This window comes from Mytilus trossulus, chromosome 4 (genome assembly GCF_036588685.1).
Source record: "Mytilus trossulus isolate FHL-02 chromosome 4, PNRI_Mtr1.1.1.hap1, whole genome shotgun sequence".
Taxonomy (NCBI): Eukaryota; Metazoa; Mollusca; class Bivalvia; order Mytilida; family Mytilidae; genus Mytilus; species Mytilus trossulus.
In genome coordinates this window covers 32,704,466-32,728,419 of record NC_086376.1, presented here as the reverse complement: position 1 = coordinate 32,728,419, position 23,954 = coordinate 32,704,466, and the positions used below count along the sequence as shown (strand labels likewise).

At 32.7% G+C, this 23,954-nt stretch overlaps 1 protein-coding gene across 3 annotated transcripts; it reads right to left on the bottom strand.

The window, feature by feature from the left end:
• LOC134715137 (uncharacterized) lies at positions 1–23,782 on the bottom strand. 3 transcript variants are annotated; one of them, XM_063577081.1, is made up of 17 exons: positions 23,662–23,782; positions 20,489–20,572; positions 19,370–19,646; positions 16,617–16,769; positions 15,658–15,832; positions 15,157–15,345; positions 14,619–14,766; positions 11,541–11,622; positions 6,800–8,221; positions 6,110–6,223; positions 5,434–5,579; positions 4,238–4,329; positions 3,634–3,788; positions 3,053–3,206; positions 1,208–1,290; positions 562–662; positions 1–167 (listed from the first exon to the last, which is right to left on the bottom strand). In XM_063577081.1, the coding sequence occupies exons 2-17, from the start codon at positions 20,543–20,545 to the stop codon at positions 24–26; spliced, it is 3,492 nt and encodes a 1,163-aa protein (XP_063433151.1). In that variant the 5' UTR covers positions 20,546–20,572; positions 23,662–23,782; the 3' UTR covers positions 1–23. The 3 variants fall into 3 exon arrangements, with proteins under 3 accessions (XP_063433151.1, XP_063433153.1, XP_063433152.1); XM_063577083.1 differs by having other exon boundaries at positions 3,140–3,206; XM_063577082.1 differs by lacking the exon at positions 23,662–23,782 and adding an exon at positions 23,535–23,607.
• Between the last annotated feature and the right edge of the window lie 172 nt (positions 23,783–23,954).

The following is a 23,954-nucleotide window of genomic DNA, read 5'->3' as shown; positions in this document are numbered from 1 at the left end:
ATGACAAAAGTTTAATGAGATTTTTAGCATACAACAGAATCTGTTAGAATAATAGTCATTGTAGATTTGTTTTTGTCTTTAAATGATTTCTTCAGTGTCAGTATAGCATCTGTATGAGTAGCTTCTCTTAGATCTGTATCATCAATGGCAAGGACAATCATACCGGGCTGAAAATATAGAAATCATTTAGTGAAAACACCTAGCTGAAAAATATAAACAGCAACATTCAGTTGTAGTCTACATTGACTGAAAACAATCTTACATGGACAACAGCACTTTCTGATCGAGTATAGATGAAATTTTTTTCAATTTAAAAGCCTGAAATACAATATTCAAACAGTTCCCCAGAACTACGGTAGTTAGTTATCTTTACAAGGGTTTCAAAATTTTTCAAAGTTAATTGTCCAATATTCAAAGCTGTTGTACATTGAGGAGGAGTTTATTCAATTGAAACTGTAAATTTCTTCTCAAAACTAATCATTCATTGAGGTTGGTTGTTCACGTTTTTTTGAATTTCCAGTTATATTCGCCACAGGATTTAATGACAGTTTATATGGATACCTGAATCCTAGGTTCATCAGCTGCTGCCCCATCCTCTAAAACTTCCTCGACTTTAATCTGAGGTTGTCTCTTACATTCAACACCTCCGGAAATGCATAAACCTGTCAAAATATCAACGAAAACTAAAAATATTAAAGTAAAAAAATATAGGTGAACTAGACAAAAAATTCCATGCTGTGAATATATCGAGAATTCAAAATTTCTAACACAGTACATCATTAAATTATCAAGTTCATTGACAAAATACAAAGTGTTTCCTTGAAATACAGAAGCTGAACAGAAGAAAGCCATCCTCAATGGGTCCAGGATAAAACTTTGAGGTATGACCAAAAAAGATGTGAAAGCCTGGTAAATATGAACTTATATTGATTTATATAATATTTTTCTTAATACAGAAGCAAAAAAGATATGCAAGGAAAATTTCTATGCTCAGTGGTTTATTTAAAAAAAATAATCAATTATCATCAAACAAGAATTCATCCCAGTAAGATCAGAAAATTGCATACACTCATCTTTATAAAGTTCCCAACCAAATATCAAATCATTCCAAAGTACAGGAGCTGAGTTATATGTTACTCAAGGTAATGATAGATGCACATAAGGATGGGATGACAGACAAGGTAAATCTTAATCATAAGTCACTTACCTAGCATTTCTTTCTGTTTGGAGATATGAGATACAATAATATCTCTACCATACATCTCCATATACTTATCATCTTCATGATTACTGTAACAGAGACATAACAGAAATAGAGAAAATATTGTGAATGTTAAATTTCCAAGAAATTCTCATTTTTAATAGTATAATCATTTTATTAAAATACTGTGAATCAAATTTTTTTTGTGGGTACAAATTTTGGTTGATTGAGGAAAACTTACTTTCATGGATATCTAATACTGTGATTTTGCGAAAGTCTGCATACTAGTATATGGAAAATTTGTAATTTATTGAACATTTAAATTTGTAATTCACCATGAAAATTGGTATCAAATAAAACTAGAGGCTCTCAAGAGCCTGTATCGCTCACCTGATTCTACCTGGGTTTTTGAAATCATATAAAAATAAAGATACTAAAATTTGGCTACAAAGTAACAACACTTGGCCAGCACCTCATTAAACTAGAGGCTCTAAAGAGCCTGTGTCGTTCACCTTGGTCAATGTGAATATTAAACAAAGGGAGCAGATTGAAAATTGACTACAAAGGTCAAAGGTCAATTACTCCTATAGGGGTCAACTGACCATTTGGTCATGTTGACTTATTTGTAAATCTTACTTTGCTGAACATTATTGTTGTTTACAGTTTACCTATATCTATAATAATATTCAATATAATAACCAAAAACAGCAAAATTTCCTTAAAATTACAAATTCAGGGGCAGCAACCCAAAAACAGTTTGTTCAATTCATCTAAAAATTTAAGGGCAGATAGATCTTCACCTGATAAACAATTTTACACCCTGTCAGATTTGCTCTAAATGCTTTGGTTTTTTAGTTATAAGCCAAAAACTGCATTTTACCCCTATGTTATCTTTTTAGCTGTGGCGGCCATCTTCGTTGGTTTGCTGGGTCAAAAAACACAATTTTTAAACTAGATACATCAATGATAATTGTGGCCAAGTTTGGATTAATTTGGCCCTGTAGTTTCAGAGGAGAAGATTTTTGTAAAAGATTATGGAGATTTACGAAAAATGGTTAAAAATTTACTATAAAGGGCAATAACTCCTGAAGGGGTCAACTGACCATTTTGGTCATGTTGACTTATTTGTAAATCTTACTTTGCTGAACATTATTGCTGTTTACAGTTTATCTCCATCTATAATAATATTCAAGATAATAACCAAAAACAGTAAAATTTCCTTAAAATTACCAATTTAGGGGCAGCAACCCAACAATGGGTTGTCTGATTCATCTTAAAATTTCAGGGCAGATAGATCCTGACCAGATAAACAATTTTACCCCATGTCAGATTTGCTCTAAATGCTTTGGTTTTTGAGTTATAAGCCAAAAACTGCATTTTACCCCTATGTTCTAATTTTAGCCATGGTGGCCATCTTGGTTGGTTGGCCGGGTCAAAAAACACAAATTTTAAACTAGATACATCAATGATGATTGTGGTCAAGTTTGGTTAAATTTGGCCCAGTAGTTTCAGAGGAGAAGATTTTTGTAAAAGTTAACGCCGGACGCCGGACGACAGGCGCCGGACGACGGTTGCCAAGTGATGAGAAAAGCTTCGGGCCCAGTGAGCTAAAAACTTGTTTTAAAAGCTAAGACTGTTAAATATTTTTTCTTAATTTACAGAAATTGGGTTTCAGTTTTTAATGGTCTGGCTCAATGCAAAACAAATGTTACAGAATAAATATAAAATGAGTAAAGAAAAGAGATATGAAGACAGCTGTGTTAGGAGAGGTAACAGGGTGCATGATGTTTAAATAATGGTGTAGTCAACCTCAACCAAAAGTGAGAAAAATTGTGCTGGTTTAGTACAAACCGTGCCAAGGATAAATCATCCGAGTTGAATGTAAGTGTTACATGTGGCTGATGATCATACTCCTCTTTCATTATGTCTATAACTTGCCTCTGTATCTCCTGTTCTCTTGACTCAGTCTGTTTTGTTGGCTTAATGTAAAAGTGGCCAAACTCATCTGAAATTGTACAAAGAATAGCCAATATCAAATATACAAAACTTCAAGGTATAACCTAAACAACTATTGTTTATATATCGTGTTTATATAAGGGAAGATTTCATATAAAGGTATTTGTGGGAACAAATTATGGGCACTGACTGTTGAAATCTTAACTAGATAGAGCACTTTCATCTCAAAATTGTGGAAATTTGGAAATTAAAGTAATAAAATATCAATAATGAAATAAAAAGTAAAATGAATGTCCAAATTCTATGGATGAGATATAAGATTACATGTTATATATCGAAGTTGCCAACCTAAATTTCAAATAGAATGTAAGTATCATCACCAAGGGAGATAATTTCCTGCATTTTTTAAATACCCTAATTGTGCTTAAGTTTGATAATAAAAAATGCCCTTCCTTTCAACGAATTTTATTATTTACCAGTTTCAGGATGAAGTATGTGTTTCTTAGGCTTTCCTCTCTTCTCACGGTTCAGCTTTTGATGTACATTGGATGAGAGCTTCTCATAGTTCTCTATTTCTATCTGTTTTACAATCTCATCAAAATGGAACATGTCAAACTTGTAGATAACTTGCCTGGTAAATCAAAAATAGATGCCATGTTTAACATAAATAGATTGATGCTACATCAATATCAAATCCAAGTATAAAAGATATTCTTAAAAACTTTTTGGTCATCTCAGATACAAATAATTTTTGAAAATAAATACATGTACTGCCATCACATTAAGTACCACAACATTTGATGTCAAATTTGAAACTTTTGTAGTTTTAGTCGCAAATTAAATTTTAATATATAGTAAGACAATGATGTACCTAATCATTTTTGTTTAACCATGTACATCCCTGTCCAATGATCAAATAAACATATACCTGGAATACGTTCTTATATGACAATAGTCACAATAACTTGACCTGAATTTCAGCCTGAAATCTATTAGTGAAAAGTCTCGTATTCTTTGAAACAAATAGTTATTTAATTACAACTTTTTGTTTTAAATTATGTTTATTTAATTTTGTACTACCTGACATCCTTAAGTAAGAGAATTTTCTCTGGTACGTCTATCTGCACCAGTAAATATTCCACCAAGCTGTCAACATCATGGTCTTCATGGTACTGTAACAAAACAGACAAATATGACACAAGCCTAAATCATTGAACATTTTTTAACACTTTTATTTTCAAACATCCAATTTATCCTATTTCTTGACGATTGTTCAATTATCACAATAACAAGTACACTAAAAAAATTGTGAATTAACAGTAGTTTAAAAATCCAATGCTAAACATAAAGTTTGCACAAACAGTTGTTTGACCTTGGTATGAAAATACCAGTAGAAAACTAAACGATTTATTTTGTACGCCCTATGCAACAATGTTAATATTCATACAAGAGGCTTTTAGAGTGACAGCATACCCAATTTTTTTAATATCTATTTGTGTCCTGGCATTTCCCACTGCCACAAGTACCATAACTCCTAAACAGTAAAAGTAACAATAATCAGTAACATCATATCAAAATTTCAAAAGCTTTGGTTGACAGTTAATGTCAGAGTTAAAGCATGGACACAGCTGGAAACACCATTTTTCCAGATGCCCTTCCTTGATGGATGCCACACATTCCTAAATCAATAACCTTTTTTTTTCTTCGGAAATCCAGTTAATAGTTGTATCTGTATAGCACGGGGGGTAACTTCGATATATTTTTGGTAGGAGTGTGCCATTTTTGCCTCAAAAACGTACCCATTTTAATATAGCATTCACTGAAATTTAGTACCTATAGTTATATAAATATTTAAGAAAGAATGACCTATACTTATATACAATATTTAAAATAGGACGTTAAAACGTTATTGAAGATCAAATCAGGAGACAAATTTCCGGGGTTCATTTGGGAACTTATTTGAAAGGTGAAATTAATAATTGACCATTAATAATGTAAGATTCTCAATAGCATATTTATTTGATATGTAGATTATACCCCAAATCAATATACAGTTTTCAAACGTAAATGCATTTTAATATAGGATGTCATTAAAAAGGAGGGTCATTCTTATATAAAATCTCGCAAAATTATGACCCATATTTTTGGCACATCCCTGTATACCCAATAATTGGAAGTTACCTCCCTGTGCTGTAAAGTTAGCATGAATTAGCATGAATTACTGAATGACTTGTCAAAATATCAATGTAAAAAGAGAAGCATACAAAAAATCTTACATTTTTAATATATCTGATGATGGCAATAACTTCATCAGGATCAAAGAGATCTCTGGCTGATTTCTCTAGTTGTCCCATTCCATCCTCATCATATGTATTAGGATTATACTTACTCCATACAAAGTCAGCCTTTTTCTCAGGGTCACCTTCAAAAGTTTTATAATTACTGAAATTGTTATTTCTGTAAAATTACAGCTGAAGTTCTTAAAATGTCATTTTATACCTTGGAACAGTGCATTTTTTTTTTAAATATTTTTAAATATATATTAGTTTCCATCAGGTGAAATATATACATCATACTGCAACATCTCTCATAATGTATCATTCTTATTTTTATGCAGTTGAATGTGGCAAATGTTGTGTTGCAGACAGTAAGTAAAACACAAAATCTCCAAGACAGAATACAGCGTTTTCTTTTCTCAAGATGACAATTTATTGTAGAAGTTAGTCTTCTTATTTAATTGCTGTTTCAGGATAAAAATGTGATGGTAAGGGTTGCACTTAAGATGAAACTGCATGTGTGATGGGTTCAACACAGTTTTCAAGTATACACTTTAATAATCTTTTTTTAAATAAGCAATACATCTTGGAAAACTGAATTCCAAACCCCTTCATACATTTTTCCTGGATTAGCTCTAAAGATATACAAAAAAATATGAAGTATTTAAAAACTTACCTTGAGCTGTCTTTTTGAATAAACCACTTCTAATTTTATTTTTAATGATCTTCCAAGAACTTATTTTAGCTGCCATGTCCTTTGACTTCCTTCTTGCTGTCTTGAACAATGACCCTAAATATTAAAAAAAAAGTTTTGCATTTACTGCATAACAAGAAATGTTTGAGGTTATGCTTTTTCTCTATATATGGATAATTGTAACAGATTTCCTCCACAACTATTAATCTCATCATAGTTTTTATTTAAATGTACCTTAAGGATGTTTGCTGCTCAGTTTCAAAATAAATAACTTTCCATAAAACAAGAATATATTGATAGGGGATTAATTGAGGTATCAAAAAAGCAAAAAATATATAGGGGTTAATGTTCTTATTTTCGAGATATTAGCCATTGGAATTTTGGCAGGAAAATGTCGGAGGAAAATGTTTTCTCTAGATTTTTCATAGCTTCATCATGACCAGTTAAAGTTCTCAAAATCTATTAAAATATAAATAAGATTTTATAAGACTTTTACAAATGGCTTATAATTATGCATGTAAAAGATTTATAAAAAGAAAAATGTTAGAAAATCAAAAAAATCTTTTCGACATGCACAACTTCAGTGGTTAGTAAATTTTTCCTCGGAGTTTCTTTGCCAGAGACCATATAATCTTAAAAAAAACAAATCTTGAATCATTATTTTATTTATACCCCTCCTTTCCTTCTTTGATGGTCCTGATAAATCTTTTTCTTCAGTTGTCAGATTAGACATTTCAAACATGCCTAAATCTTTTTTCCTATCTTCAAGATTCTGTATTTGTCGATCAAAGTCATGTAGAACTAGTGCTGTCTGACTATTCATATCATCCTGACTCCATGTTTCATACAGTTCCCTCTGGTCTACATTTCCATCAGGGGAATTACCATGACTTCTCTGATGCTTATTTGTTGATAAACCAATAATATTTATGTTATTTACACCTTGGCTTAAGTCATTGTCATTTTGAAAGTCTTTATATTGAAGTGAACTAAAGTTATTAGCCGTTTCATCATTCAGATTGTTAGTTGTTTGGTTGGTTGGGTCATCTGTTGATTCTGAGGTGATACCATACATGGTTATCTGCCCTTGTCCTTGCTGTGAAGATTCTGTGGCACTATATTTTGTCTTATTCGTATTAGAATTAAACTTAGAACTTTTAGGTCTACTGTCATCTTTCTTTCTATAACGTGATTCTTTAACATTTGTTTTAAACGCTGTACCAGGGACTATTGAAATTGCGAAGTTTTCTTCTTTTTCATTATCATCACTGGAGCTCTGATCACTTTTCTCATCGATATCATCTGAATGACATTCTCTAAGTTCTGTTGAATGGGCATCCATGTGTGGAACTAAACTTTCTACAGACTGTTTCCAATCAGTAAGGGATATCATTTTGTTATGTTTAAAATTTTGAGTAAAGGATGAAAAAGAAGGACTAGATAAATAGTTCTGTGAATCATCATCGTCAATATCCAGAGAATGGCGTGAAATTGTCTCTGATCTGATATCATCACCATTAACATCAAGCCTTACACTACCCTGTTTAGATCCTGTTCCGGTTAGACTTCCTAAATCATCGTCAAAAATATACCTCTCGACTGACTTCCTGCCGCTGTCTTTCACAGATCCACCATCAACATTATCTTCACTTTTGTGGTGCATACTTTCATAAATATTTAATTTTCTGTCATCATTCTTTGCTATGATGTCCTGCATGGTTACAGTATATTCACCATAAGTACCAGAACTAGCACTAGAGTTGTCTCCCATATCATCTGGTTGGAATGTGGGATTAGTATGGCCACTTCCTCTGATCCATGTGTCTACTGGTTTCATATCTATACTATCACTCCTGATTAGGGACTGTGACTCAGAGTTTGAGGAGGAACCATGCTGATAGCCATGTGATATTTCCTGACCTTCTGGAAGGTACATTTGTGGAAGTAATGGATCTGTTCCATCATACTGATCATGAGCAGATATCACTTCTACTGGTACTCTAAGATGTAAACTCTTTCTTTTCTTATGTCCATCAGGTTCTATCCAGGTGTCTGGAAGTTTTCTTTCAATTAGTTTTTCACCTCCATAAATACCTATCAAATACAAATACCATAATAAACTTTGTAGTTTCAAATGTTTTATTTCCAGAAAATCATGTGAAGTGATAAGAATTCAATGTTGCAGACAGATGTGCTATTCCAGCATTCAAAATGTATTGGGGTAAAATATTGCAGATTATTTTTTGGTATCAGAGTGTTTTAACAGCTTTTTCTTTATGATGGTAGGAAGGAATATAGATTCATAGAATTTCAAAACAGGAAAGAACAGCTCAACCAGTCATGCATTTCTATTTGTTTCCATACCTTTCAATAATAAATTTTATTTGAAGACAAGCTTTTTTTTAATTCAATTACAGTTATTTTTAATTATCCATAGTTCTTAGTTCCTGAGAACTATATTGATTTTGCAGTTTGACTGTAATGAATCATAGTGAGCCAGGGCTCTGTGCTGAAAGCCACACTTTGACTTATTATGGTTAACTTTTGCAAGTTGTGACTTGGATGGAGTATTGTCTCTTTGGCAATCATACCACATCTTCTTATATTTATTTAATGATATAAATGAGAACAGCTAACAAAATTTACTACCATAACATGCCTAAATATTTATGGTTAACTCATGGGTTCCATCTGATGTTGTTTAATGGACAATTGAACATGCCTTTTATAGCTTACTATACAACTTGCGTTTTATTCCTGTTGAAGGCCATACAATAATCTATAGCTGTTACCATCATCGTTCTTTAGCTCATAGTCTCATTAGCAATCATATCATATGACCATAGTTTTGTATCAATCTAATAACATAAGTGAAAGAAAGGTATATATATATATTCTAATGCAATTTTTATGTAACAAATTTTTCATTGGCTAAAAGTTGCAGCAAAATCCACAGTTGACCAGGCGTAACTAAGAGGGACCCGCCATTTTGAATTGATTGAATCAACAAATGTTCGAATACTGCTATATAATCAAAAACAAGAGGCTGTCACAACGACAACAAACCTGATTTATTAACATTTATTTGTGTCCTGCAAATATCACAAGAACCATAACTGGTGAACGGTGAAAGTAAAAATCATCAATATCAAATTTGACCTCAACTTTGTCATCAGTATCAACATATTAAAATTGAAAAGCTTAACCCATTAACCCCTAATGACGCATATAGGCGTCATGGTGACAACCATTCTTTGATGGCACGTATGACCCTCCATACCTTTTTTGAATTGCCCAACTTGAACTGTCATGATAGCAGGGACTTCAACCAAGCAGTTCATGGTCCATTACCTCATGTCAGACGTCTGTTCATGAAAATATGGCACTTTGAAAGCCGTTTAAGAGTTCAAAATCGGAAAAACGTGAAAAGTAGCCAAAATCAGGTGGGGGTGGGCATCTGTTGATGGCCACTACTTAACTGGTAGTCATTGCAGGCATACACTATTATCGTAAATGCATGCATAGGTGGTATAGGAACACAAAGAGGTATAATATGGCCAATAGGAATCTAGTCTGTAAAATCTAGGTCACCGTTTTGTCAAAAATCCGTAAAAACAGACATTTAGGCAGACCTGACTTGACGATAATAATTCGCCAGCAAGACACTTAAGTCCCATATACTCCCAGTTAGCATGCATGGACTGCTGTAACTATAGGGTAATACTTGAATGACACAGAAACACAGTCTGGTTAATGTTCACCTCTCAAGGTCGTTTAAAAATCAGAAAATAGACAGAAAATGACCGTTTTTCAGTGGGGATGGGTTCAAACCCACAAGAAAATCTTCCACCTCCCATCCCACCCCCCACCCATGCCATCCGCCCCCAAATTTCAATACATAGTTTAATAGATGAGCAGCAGTTACAGCATCAAGAGTCTGCTAATTTGCATATAATTTGCATATTATTGCAAATTTTCGAAAATGCCTGATTTTCCAGAAATCTCTTAGGGGCCAATGAGTTAAGATTGAATTGTTCATGAGTAAATGCACCAACTTGAATGGAAATGCCATTTTACCATCTTTCAAGAACCATAACTCCTGAACGGTAAAAGTCAAAATCATCATTATTGAACTTGACCTCTATTTTATCATTAGTAACAACATATAAAAATTTCAAAAGCTTTGGTTGAATGGTTCATGAGAAAATGCAGGGACACGACTGGAAACACCATTTTTCAATCTTTCAAGAACCATAACTCCTGAACGGTAAAAGTCAAAATCATCATTATTGAACTTGACCTCTATTTTATCATCAGTAACAACATATAAAAATTTCAAAAGCTTTGGTTGACTGGTTCATGAGAAAATGCAGGGACACGACTGGAAACACCATTTTTCAATCTTACAAGAACCATAACTCCTGAACGGTAAAAGTCAAAATCATCATTATTGAACTTGACCTCTATTTTATCATCAGTAACAACATATAAAAATTTCAAAAGCTTTGGTTGAATGGTTCATGAGAAAATGCACGGACCAGACTGGAAACACCATTTTTCAATCTTTCAAGAACCATAACTCCTGAATGGTAAAAGTCGAAATCGTCATAATTAAACTTGGCCTTCATTTTGTCATCAGTAACAACATATTAAAATTTGGGAAGATTTGGTAGAACAGTTCATGCGTAAATGCACGGACACGACTGGAAACTCCTTTTTTCCATCTTTCAAGAACCATAACTCCTGAACGGTAAAAGTCAAAATCGTCATTATTGAACTTGACCTTCATTTAGTTGTCAGTAACAACATATAAAAATTTCAAAAGCTTTGGTTGAATGGTTCATGAGAAAATGCACGGACCAGACTGGAAACACCATTTTTCAATCTTTCAAGAACCATAACTCCTGAATGGTAAAAGTCGAAATCGTCATAATTAATTTTAAAAGCTTTGGATGAACGGTTCATGAGTTAATGCACGGACAACATTAGATTGACGCCCGCCAGCCTTACATCCCCAATTTAATAACCGACATTTTTGTCCCAAAAATCCGGTTAATAAAACAATATCTACTTCAAATTCGCCGTTTAAATGTAATTTTATCAGAATTTGAATTGTACAGGTAACGTAATAACCTCCAGTTTGTAAGTTTCATTTGTATGATGTCACGTTTACCCATGACATCTTTGCGCCAAAATCATCTATAAAGTTTTGCCGATTTTTTTTATTTGTCAAATTAAGACATTTCATCAAGTTTAATCGTATTATTTCTTTTTGTAATGCATTAGAATCGAAATAACAGTACTGTAATTGAAGAGTTGACACCATCTTTAGTAAAACTGCATTTGCAACCGTCAAATCTACAATTGACGGTGGCAACTCTTCAACTACAGTACTGTTATTTCTTAAATTTACTTCCAGTCCCCTCAGGAGCTGTCGTTCCAGTCCAAGTGTACTCTGCATAAATCTCTTTGTAAACAGGAAATCTTCCAACATCCTAAAACAAAACAAAATAAGTGAAACTGCGAGCTACTGCTCACTGATGATACCCCCGCCGCAAGTGGATAATATCAATAGTGTAAAAATATGCAAGTGTTCGGTAAACAGGAAGTTGTCAAGTAATGAATCGGAAAACGCATCACACGATATAGCTGACTTATATAAATCCTGAATTCAAATTTCAGAATTCCTTGTATTGTAGTTCCTGAGAAAAATGTGGCTAAAATTTTCAACTTGGCTATCATGTGTAAAATCATACAAGTTTTCGGTAAACAGGAAGTTGTCAAGTGATCAATCTGAAAACACATCTCACAGTATAGCTGACTTAGATAAACCCTGAAACCAAATTTCAATTTTCCTTGAATTGTGGTTCCTGAGAAAAATGCGACGAAAAATATTCATGGGACGGACGGACTGACTGACGGACTGACAGAAGGACAGACAGAGGTTAAACAGTATATCCCCCTTTTTTAAAGCGGGGTATAATTATAGATAAAACAGTGGTTAAAAAGTCATTAGCCAATGAAACACTTTTTACTCATTGAAACCAAAACTAGAAGCTCTAAAAACCCTGTGTCGCTCATCTTGGTCTATGTGAATATCAAACAAAGGACGCAGATGGATTCATCACAAAATTGTGTTTTGATGATGTTGATGTGTTTGTACATCTTACTTTACTGAACATTCTTGCTGCTTACAATCATTTGGTCATGTTGACTTATTTTTAGGTCTTACTTTGTTGTACGCTATTGCTGTTTACAGTTTATCTCTATCTTTAACAATAATCAAAATTATAACAAAAAAAGGCATAATTTCCTAAAAATTACCAATTCAGGGACAGCTACCCAACAACTGGTTGTCTGATCCATCTGAAAATTTCAGGGCAGATAGATTTTGACCTGATAAACAATTTAGCCCCCATGTCAGATTTGCTCTAAATGCTTTGTTTTTTAAGTTATAAGCCACAAACTGCATTTTACCCCTTTGTTCTAATTTTAGCCATGGTCGCCATCTTGGTTGGTTTGCTGGGTCACTAGATACTCCAATGATGATTGTGGCCAAGTTTGGTTTAATTTGGACCAGTAGTTTTAGAGGAGAAGATTTTTTAGAAAGATTTCTAAGATATAAGAAAAATGATTAAAAATTGACTATAAAGGGCAATAACTCCTAAAGGGGTCTACTGACCATTTCAGTCATGCTGACTTATTTGTAAATCTTACTTTGCTGAACATTATAGCTGTTTTCAGTTTATCTCTATCTAAAACTATATTCAAGATAATAACAAAAAACAGCAAAATTTCCTTCAAATTACCAATTTAGGGGCAGCAACCCAACAATGGGTTGTCTGATTCATCTGAAACTTTCAGGGCAGATAGATCTTGACCTGATAAACAAAATAACCCTGTGTCAGATTTCCTTTAATGGTTTGGTTTTTGAGTTATAGTTTTTAGCCATGGATGGACGCCGGATGCAAAGTGATGAGAAAAGCTCACTTGGTTTTTCGGGCCAGGTGAGCTATAAAAGATGAGCAAGCAAATATTAATAAGTTCTACAGCTCACCAGGTAAACGACACCAAAAAATTCACAAGGTCCAAAATTTATTGAGAACATAACTTGAAATTTGAAAAACAAATATACGGTTGGGAAAAACCTTTTCCTTTCATAAATGATACAAATAAAGATTTTTGCAGACTGTAACATGATATAACAGAGACTGACAATGCACGGGCAAGTTGAACAAAATTAAATATTTGTGAATTAAGCTTAAAACCTTAATTAATGGGACATAACTCCAGTAAATTTTCTAAATTTCCAATAGTCAATTTTTCCATTAAATTGATTGCAACCATCATTTATTTTTGAATTGAATGAGGTACTGCTATTCAAATCTTTCAAATCTATTTCCATAAAATCCATCAAGAATTGCCAAGGTGAGAGCATGTAAACTTTCACATAGTTTATATTTTAAATGGCAATAACATCCATAAACTGTTAGCACTGGCTTTTAATGTCCATCCAGATTTTGTTAATATTTATATTTCCATTGGCATAACACATACTAAAGAAATTTGAACTGTAACCTCCATCAAAATGAGACTGAAATTTCCATCAAACTCATCCCCCCTCTCTTTAAACTGTTATTGATTAACATTATGGAATTATATGTTAATAGGTTAACACTGTTAAATCAGATGTAAATATGTTAACACTGATAAATCAGATTTAAATATGTTAAAGGGTATCACCAGCCCAGTAGCCAGTACTTCGGTACTGGCATGAAAATACGGATTATTTTGTGTTATTAAAATTTGCCGTTACAAAATATTAGAAATTATTATAAATTAAGGAATGTATCTCCCTCATGCAAAGCTCTGATTCCTTTCACGAATTTGGCTATACTTTTTGGACCTTTTGGATTATAGCTCTTCATCTTTTATATATGCTTTGGATTTCAAATATTTTGGCCACGAGCATCACTGAAGAGACATGTATTGTCGAAATGCGCATCTGGTGCAACAAAATTGGTACCGTTGATTTTATTACTACCACTGGGTCGATGCCTCTGCTGGTGGACTATTAGTCCCCGAGGGTATCACCAGCCCAGTAGCCAGTACTTCGGTACTGGCATGAAAATACGGATTATTTTGTGTTATTAAAATTTGCCGTTACAAAATATTAGAAATTATTATAAATTAAGGAATGTATCTCCCTCATGCAAAGCTCTGATTCCTTTCACGAATTTGGCTATACTTTTTGGACCTTTTGGATTATAGCTCTTCATCTTTTATATATGCTTTGGATTTCAAATATTTTGGCCACGAGCATCACTGAAGAGACATGTATTGTCGAAATGCGCATCTGGTGCAACAAAATTGGTACCGTTGATTTTATTAACTCTTACCAGTGATCTGAAGTTAACACCTACCCTCAAAGTTATGATTAAATGTTTTAACAGTCATATTCTGTTAACAGTGATCTGTAGTTAACACCTACCCTTAGAGTTATGATTAGATGTGTGTCACTGTTCAATGTTTCCACAGCATGGGCATGAGATATATTATCAAATGGTATTCCATTCACATTTATGATTTGATCACCTATCTGTATGCCAGTCTTATCTGCTTTACTCCCTTCTTCAACACTGAAAAAGAAGAATACCATGAACAAATAGTATTCAAACATCAATATACTGCTTGTCAAGTCGTTATCATAAAGATGTCCTCCAGAGACTACTGGATAAAATCAAAGGATATTTTTTCTACTGTATTTATATTTTAAATGAATTTCAATTTGTGGAAAAAATGTTGAAAAATGAATAAAAAATTCAAATGGACAGATTCACAGAATATTTCTCAAATAATTAACAGTTGTAGAATTACTTAACATTTACATGTATGGAAATCTAAAGCGGAAGTATAGGAAAAAATCTTTAAATACCATTTAAAATAGGTTTGTAACTTCATGCAAATTTCCAAAGATCTTGGTTTTAAAAACCCATTCATTTCTTAATTTTGCTACAGTAATGACTTACATTGATACATAAATACCAAGTCTGTATTCGTTCCCTCCTCTAATGTTTAATCCCAGATCTTCTTCGTCTGTAACATTTGAAGAAGTGACACATCGTTCTGGTATATCCACATCTATACCACGGAAATAGTTTGCTGCACCATATTCTTCATATTCTCCAGTTGTTACTTTCTTCATCTGACAGTCATACCTAATGTGTACTTGATATGTTTTTACATTGTAAGAAGTAAGTTTAATATTTATATAAATGTTTACTCCATGGTTTTCAACAACTTGTTCATTTTACCATAAAAACTCAACCATACACCCAAAATCTTTTTATGGTTGTTAAAACATTTTCTTACTTGAATACGGTTACTCAATAACAACTCAAACAAACTAAGAAAACTGTCTTAATTTGTGTATAAATTTACTATAATATGCACCCCCTCTACCAACTGCCTTTTGGGGGTAAAAAAGTGTGTATTATACACACCCAAAGACGGTATTCACAAATAATTACCAAATAGTTCTTTCCCTTGACAATCTCCATTCTGGTATCATGCCTGTTCTTTCTACTAACAATTTCAACTGGTTACTCCCTGTAAGAACCTTTACAGCAGAACTAGATGGTAGTCTTTGAAGGGATATGTTATTGGCTTCTAAAATCTTATCTCCAATCTGTAGAGTACTCTCCTCTATAATGTTAAATTGTAAAAATGTAGTGTATTTCGTTTAATCAAACCCACTTAGTGCTAAACATTATTTATCTTCAGAATCAGGAAGTTGTGAAAACTTGATTCAAGGTATAAGAAAAAATACCCAAGTCCTACGAATTAACCTAATTTGGTACACTGCATCGTTGATTGAATTCATGAGGGATGTGTATATTTCAGCAGCAATTAACACATGCTTTTTCAGAAGTGACCTTTTTTTTTTTAGATAAAACACCAAATATTTCTTTATCATTCTAACAGTCCAAAAGAAGATGTGTCCCTTAGTACTCATGCACATTAGTTGGACTCTAAATCAACTCATTCCAAATTGCTTAGTGCAAAACAGGAAATACAAATTTCAAAGACTTTGACTCATAACCTCTCTTAACAACTTGAACATTGATATCAAGAGATTCAAATCTTAGCTGAAGTAATTTCAGTCTGATATTCAAGAAGCCAATAAAATATATTTCCATTTCCTGTAACTGAACCTTTTCTGATTGACTGATATTTATATTAAGTCCAAGCTGAAGTTGTCTCTTTCTGAAACAGAATCCACTCATAAGTATTTTCCTTTACCTACTAGTGAACCTTTTCTTATCAGAAAAACAGATATCAAGTCCAAACTGAAGTCATCTCTTTCCAATGAACATGCTCAAATATATCACTCTTATCTGCTACTGAATATTCCTTGTAATGTCTTCTAACAACCCCATGTTGAAGTAAACCCCTTTTAATACTGGACCCAATCAAATCTAATACTTACCTGCAGCTGAACCTTTATCAACTCCACTAACATAGACCCCAAGTCCATGTTCTAGTCCACCTCTGATACAGAAACCAATGTTATTGTCCTCTGACTTATGAATCTTTATTAGATGCAGATTACCTGTTGGACCATCCTCATCAAATAGTCTTCCTACAAAACACAGATGACTTCTAGATTAGTGAAGATGAAGGGAGATATTACTCATATTAGCATCATTTGAATTAAGATATTAGTATTTAAGTAACAACAAAAGATGTGGTTTTAAAAGTTGCTATTTTGGGGCCCTTTATAGCTTGTTGTTCGGTGTGAGCCAAGGCTCCGTGTTGAAGGCCGTATTTTAACCTATAATGGTTGAATTTTTAAATTGTTATTTGGATGGAGAGTTGTCTCATTGGCACTCACACCACATCTTCCTATATCTATGATACCGTAAACATGAAATAATGTTTTTATATTAAAATTGCATTAAAATTATATATATGTTTTTCAATTTCACTCTTCAAATTTCAATATTCAATATTCCAGCTCATTCTGAAATTTGGTGATAGTCTTTGATATCTTTGCATGAAAAACCCTTTCTTCAGTTCTGAATGTGCACATGATTAAGAAAAAAAACACTGAACTAGTATATATATTTGTTATGGGGCCAGCTGAAGGACGCCTCTGGGTGCGGGAATTTCTCGTTACATTGAAGACCTGTTGGTGACCTTCTGCTGTTGTTTTTTCCATGGTCGGGTTGTTGTCTCTTTAACACATTCCCCATTTCCATTCTCAATTTTAAATGTCTCTTGTTGACATATGAAAGATTCCTGAGGAAGGAGCCTAAACACCAACTTTGTTCAAAGTCATCCCAAACATGAACTTTAGGCTAGGGTGACATTGTAATATGTTAAAGAATTGGACATTAAGGTAAAATTTATACAACATCATAGGTTTATGAGAAATCAACTAACAACCAGAGCTTGACTGAATCCTGATCAGAGATGAAGGGGTGGGTAAAAGTACATTTATGTTTTAGTCTCATTTTTGGCCTAATTTAAAAATATTTACATAAATTTAAGTCCAATTTTGAAATGTTTTCACCCTCTCACTCAGAACTAATTTAAAATTACATTTTTATAGTACATGTAATAGAATTTATATGAAGTATTGTGTCATTTAACTAGAGGCTCTAAAGAGCATGTGTCGCTCACCTTGGTCTATGTAAATATAAACAAAGGACGCAGATGGATTCATGACAACTTTGTGTTTTGGTGATGGTAATGTGTTTGAACATCTTACTTTACTGTACATTCTTGCTGCTAACAATTATCTCTATCTATAATGAACTTAGTTTTAGTGGATAATGTTAGTAAAAATTTACAAATTTTATGAAAATTGTTAAAAGTTGACTATAAAGGACAATAACACCTTAGGGGGTCAATTGACCATTTTGGTCATGTTGACTTATTTGTAAATCTTACTTTGCTGAACATTATTGCTGTTTACAGTTTATCTCTATCTATTATAATATTCAAGATAATAACCAAAAACAGCAAAATTTCCTTAAAATTACCAAATCAGGGGCAGCAACCCAACAATGGGTTGTCTGATTGATCTGAAAAATAGTTCTTGACCTGATCAACAATCTTACCCAGTCAAATTTGCTGTAAATGCTTTGGTTTTTGAGTTATAAGCCAAAAACTGCATTTTCCCCCCTATGTTCTATTTTTAGCCTTGGCGGCCATCTTGGATAATTGGCCGGGTCACCGTACACATTTTTTAAACTAGATACCCCAATGATGATTGTGGCCAAGTTTGGTTTAATTTGGACCAGTAGTTTCAGAGGAGAAGATTTTTGTAATACATTACAAAGATTTACGAAAAATGGTTAAAAATTGACTATAAAGGGCAATAACTCCTAAAGGGGTCAACTGACCATTTTGGTTATGTTGACTTATTTGTAAATCTTACTCTGCTGAACATTATTGCCGTTTACAGTTTATCTCTATCTATTATAATATTCAAGATAATAACCAAAAACAGCAAAATTTCCTTAAAATTACCAAATCAGGGGCAGCAACCAAACAATGGGTTGTCTGAAACATCTCAAAATTTCAGGGCAGATAGATCTTGACCTGATAAACAAATTTACCCATGTCAGATTGCTCTAAATGCTTTGGTTTTTGAGTTATAAGCCAAAAACTGCATTTTACCCCTATGTTCTATTTTTAGCCATGGCAGCCATCTTGGATAGTTGGCTGGGTCACTGGACACATTTTTAAAACTAGATACCCCAATGATGATTGTGGCCAAGTTTGGTTTAATTTGGCCCAGTAGTTTCAGAGGAGAAGATTTTTGTAAAAGCTAATGATGGACGACAAAGACGGATGATGGCACCAAGTGATGAGAAAAGCTTTGGGCCAGGTGAGCTAAAAATTAAAAACCTTTTCTTCTTAAAATCGATTATTTTTATTTACAAGTTTATACATTTATACTGTAGATACTATGTATACTATGAAATTGTTGTAATCCAACATGTTACATGATGTCATTAAATATGAACAGGCAACAGATGATACAGAAAATCAATACATTAAAAATTTCATTAAATTCTAATCAATTATAGGAATATATCATCAAATAATTAACGATGAATGTGAGCCTAAAATTGTTCGATTTTAGAAGTAATTAGGTAACAGCTGATAAAAAAATCCACCAAAAAACCCAATTAATTTTGTTGTTTTTTTTGGTCACAAATAATACTGTACCTGTATGAGATTTTAAAGGTTTTTTTCTTCTTAAATTGTCAGCTTTCAATATAATCTGTTGATTCTGAAATTGCTCAACTGGATATTCCTTCAAAATCTGGTCAAATTCTGCTGACTGACCATGGATGATTTCTGTCCACACAAATCTGACTATCTCTACATTCTCTGATGAAGTACACAGTCTACACAACTGTAATGCTAATCTATCTGTGTCATGACAGCCTTTATATTCCTTTAAGGATTTATATAAAAACTGGCGTTCATCATCTGAAAGTACCTGTCAGGAATAAAAAGAAAATGCAGAGTTTGATTTTTTTATCATAAAAACAAGAATGTGTCCATAGTACAAGGATGCCCCACTCACACTATCATTTTCTGTGTTTAGTGGACTGTAGAATTGGGGTAAAAACTCTTATTTGGCATTTAAATTAGAAAGATCATATCACAGGGAACATGTATACTAAGTTTCAAGTTGATTGAACTTCCACTTCATCAAAAACTACCTTGACCAAAAACTTTAACCTGAAATTTGCACTAGTATCATTTTCTATGTTCAGTGAACCATGAAATTGGGGTCAAAACACTAATTTGACTAACCACAGCAGAACGAACAGAGTGAAAGACAGACAGAAGGACAAAAGAATGAACGGACGCACAGACCAGAAAACATAATGCCCCTCTACTATTGCAGATGGGGCATAAACATATACTAGTATATGATTCTTCAGCTAGTATATATAAAAAAAGAAGATGTGGTATGATTGCCAATGAGACAACTATCCACAAAAGACCAAAATGACACAAACATAAACAATTATAGGTCACCGGGTTAAAAATAAAATTTACATACTAGTATTATAAAATTTTGACTTTGTCTATCAGTGATCCTTCTAAAAGAAAATGTTTGTTGGAAATTTCTCTTTAAAATATAAATTTTACCATTACCTCTGTGTAGATAAGCTTACACAAATAAAATACATCCATCCAATTATAAACTACCATACTGATCTTCCACTGAGAATCATTACACTAAAACATTTAACAACAAAACAAGAAAATAGTTCCTAAAGCAATCTCTTCTGAGGAAAAGTATTTTAAATTCAGACAAGGCAATATTACCTGTTTTATTGACTGATATAGCTGTATAATGTGATCTTTCAACTTTCTTCCTTCCATAGGGTTTGTTAATCATGTACAAATCATCTGAAATTACAGAGTGAATTAATTATTTAAAGCCTCATTTGGACAGTAAATTAAGGAAAGGAAAATCATGCTTTTTATGTGAAGGAAAAGTACATTACTTTTTGAGTCAGGAGAAAGAAAAAGGTAATGAGAAAGATTAAAGTATGAGAAAGACTAAGGTAAAGAGGAAATAAATATGATTGTACATAAATATATAATAGATTTATTGTACAAATATATCAAAGTTCAATTAGGCCAAAAAATATGTCAATATTGGATTACTTCTGTGAACTAACTTTCAAGTTAGACCTTTTAGTCATATGACTTTCATCATTCTGATTAAAATTTAGATCATGTGTCCTTCATACAAGGATCTAACAATGCTCTATTCTCCTTTCAGAATTTAGATCATGTGTCCTCTATGCTATGTTTACAAGGATCTAACAATGCTCTATTCTCCTTTCAGAATTTAGATCATGTGTCCTCCATGCTATGTTTACAAGGATCTTACAATGCTCTATTATCCTTTCAGTATTTAGATCATGTGTCCTCCATGCTATGTTTACAAGGATCTAACAATGCTCTATTCTCCTTTCAGTATTTAGATCATGTGTCCTCCATGCTATGTTTACAAGGATCTAACAATGCTCTATTATCCTTTCAGTATTTAGATCATGTGTCCTCCATGCTATGTTTACAAGGATCTAACAATGCTCTATTCTCCTTTCAGTATTTAGATCATGTGTCCTCCATGCTATGTTTACAAGGATCTAACAATGCTCTATTATCCTTTCAGTATTTAGATCATGTGTCCATGCTATGTTTACAAGGATCTAACAATACTCTATTCTCCTTTCAGTATTTAGATCATGTGTCCTCCATTCTATGTTTACAAGGATCTAACAATGCTCTATTCTCCTTTCAGTATTTAGATCATGTGTCCTCCATGCTATGTTTACAAGGATCTAACAATGCTCTATTCTCCTTTCAGTATTTAGATCATGTGTCCTCCATGCTATGTTTACAAGGATCTAACAATGCTCTATTATCCTTTCAGTATTTAGATCATGTGTCCTCCATGCTATGTTTACAAGGATCTAACAATGCTCTATTCTCCTTTCAATATTTAGATCATGTGTCCTCCATGCTATGTTTACAAGGATCTAACAATGCTCTATTCTCCTTTCAGTATTTAGATCGTGTGTCCTCCATGCTATGTTTACAAGGATCTAACAATGCTCTATTCTCCTTTCAGTATTTAGATCATGTGTCCTCCATGCTATGTTTACAAGGATCTAACAATGCTCTATTATCCTTTCAGTATTTAGTTCATGTGTCCTCCATGCTATGTTTACAAGGATTTAACAATGCTCTATTCTCCTTTCAGTATTTAGATTATGTGTCCTCCATGCTATGTTTACAAGGATCTAACAATGCTCCATTCTCCTTTCAGTTTTAGGGATCCACTGGTTTGTCTTTAATGATATACAAACCTTTATTCTCCATACATGTATATAGAATAAAAAATAAATAGAAATAATTTTGTCACAAAGTTGGCTGTAATTTTACCTAAATAACATTTTTTCCTTTATTTTTTTGGAGAGAGTGCATATCAACCAGTGTACCCTCAACTGAATCAGTGCCTGGACAACTTTCCAAATATGTTTAAAACTTTATCGTTGAACTTCATGCAATTTCATTCAATAAGGATGTTATAACCAATGCTTAAGAAATTACATCCCATAAGAGTCGAATTGTTCATTTACTCAGTCTTTAGGATTAACTTTTGAATACAATGAACCAAAGATAAATTTTGTTAAAATTTAAGTAAGATTCTGTTGGCTGTTAGAGTAGATTTTCACAGACACAAAAAGCGATTTTAAAAGCCTGAGCTAGTGGGCCTGCTGTCAAGTATGAAGACTGTTTTGTATACCTGATTGACCTTAGGTAAACCATTGTAACTCATTCTGATATTCTTTAAGTAACTTGAATGAAAATATAAGGACTATCAAAAAAAAATTAAAAAATATCATCCATGAGAATATTTCAAATGGACATCCCAGGTATGAATATTGGCATAAGTCCTTTACTCCTAGTACAAGAATGCCTATATATCAAAGAAGTTATTTCTATCTGCTAAAACGGTTTGGGATTGCCTCCTAAGTGGATTGTAATACCTCAATTGGATTATTATTGCAATGTTGGTTAAAAGCTCAATATATAGCTTATGAGCAGGATCTTCTTTATACTCTTCCAGAGCACCTCAGATCTCCCCAAGTTTTTGGTGGGGTTCTTGTTGCTTAGTCCATAGTTTTATATTTTGTGTATTTTGTACTACAATGTATTATTGTCTGTTTGTCTTTTTATTATTTAGCCATGGCATTGTCAGTTTATCTTTCAATTTATGAGTTTGACTGAACCTCTGGTATCTTTCACCCCTCTTTTATGTTATTGTTCTTGCTTAGTATGTCTCCTATACCAACTCTAAATAATAAATAAAGTTTGTTTATTACACTTGCAATGAACTACTGCAATTTCCCACTGAAATAAAAACTGATTATTTCACAATTTGAAATACATCTGATAATTTTACTCATCTGACATCACACAACAATGGGTATTGTCAAGACATTGTCGATGATTTTGAATCAGAACAGTTGAGAATGTGTGGATAGTATATTATATTTCCCTGCATTTTCTATATTATTTCAATTAAAAGTCCATGGTCAATGTAATTAAATGTCAACTAAAAAATCGAATATTTTCAAAAGTTGGAAATTTTTCAATATTAAAATTTCTGGATTAATTATTTCATAATAAATAAATATTAATTTTTGACTAATAGGCGGTGAAGCCAACCAGGGTCGAAAAAGTATAGAAAGTCCCTGCGCCAACATGTTATAATATATTAAACGGTAAAAACTCATTTGACCTTTGTTAAAAAAAAAAAAATGATTGACATAATAAGAACTTTAAAACTTACTTTATTTTTAATGTCACACAAAAAGAATATTGGTTAGTTACTCAAAATTTTAAGATAAAATATTTATGTATAGTTCACTGAAAACATTTCATTACAATAACAGAAGGTTTTAAAAATAGATTCATACATAAAAATCGTTTGGTTTTAAATTTGCACATCTGTTGTCCCATTGTCATATGTTTCTTTCTTAGTAAAAGTGATCAATATATAAATCTAAATTTCTGCACTGGGTCTATCGTCTGCTAACCGGAAGTCATAAAACTAACTATTTAAACCTATACCGTTCCGGCAATGAATTCATTTTGGAAAAGTTAAATTGTAGTAATAATTTAATATACTTCTCGATAAAAATGTATTTACAGGTCTGATGTTTTCATAAAATTATGTATAAATTCTGAATAACTCAAAACTGGTAGACTC

What these genes read in the sequence shown, in the direction of transcription:
- LOC134715137 (XM_063577081.1), bottom strand. Translation starts at nt 20,545, where the DNA reads ATGGAAGGAAGAAAGTTGAAAGATCACATTATACAGCTATATCAGTCA. An exon ending in TATATCAGTCAATAAAACAG is followed by an intron (nt 19,647 to 20,488) that starts GTAATATTGCCT and finishes TATTCCTGACAG; the next exon opens with GTACTTTCAGATGATGAACG. An exon ending in CTGATGAACCTAGGATTCAG is followed by an intron (nt 168 to 561) that starts GTATCCATATAA and finishes CTATATTTTCAG; the next exon opens with CCCGGTATGATTGTCCTTGC.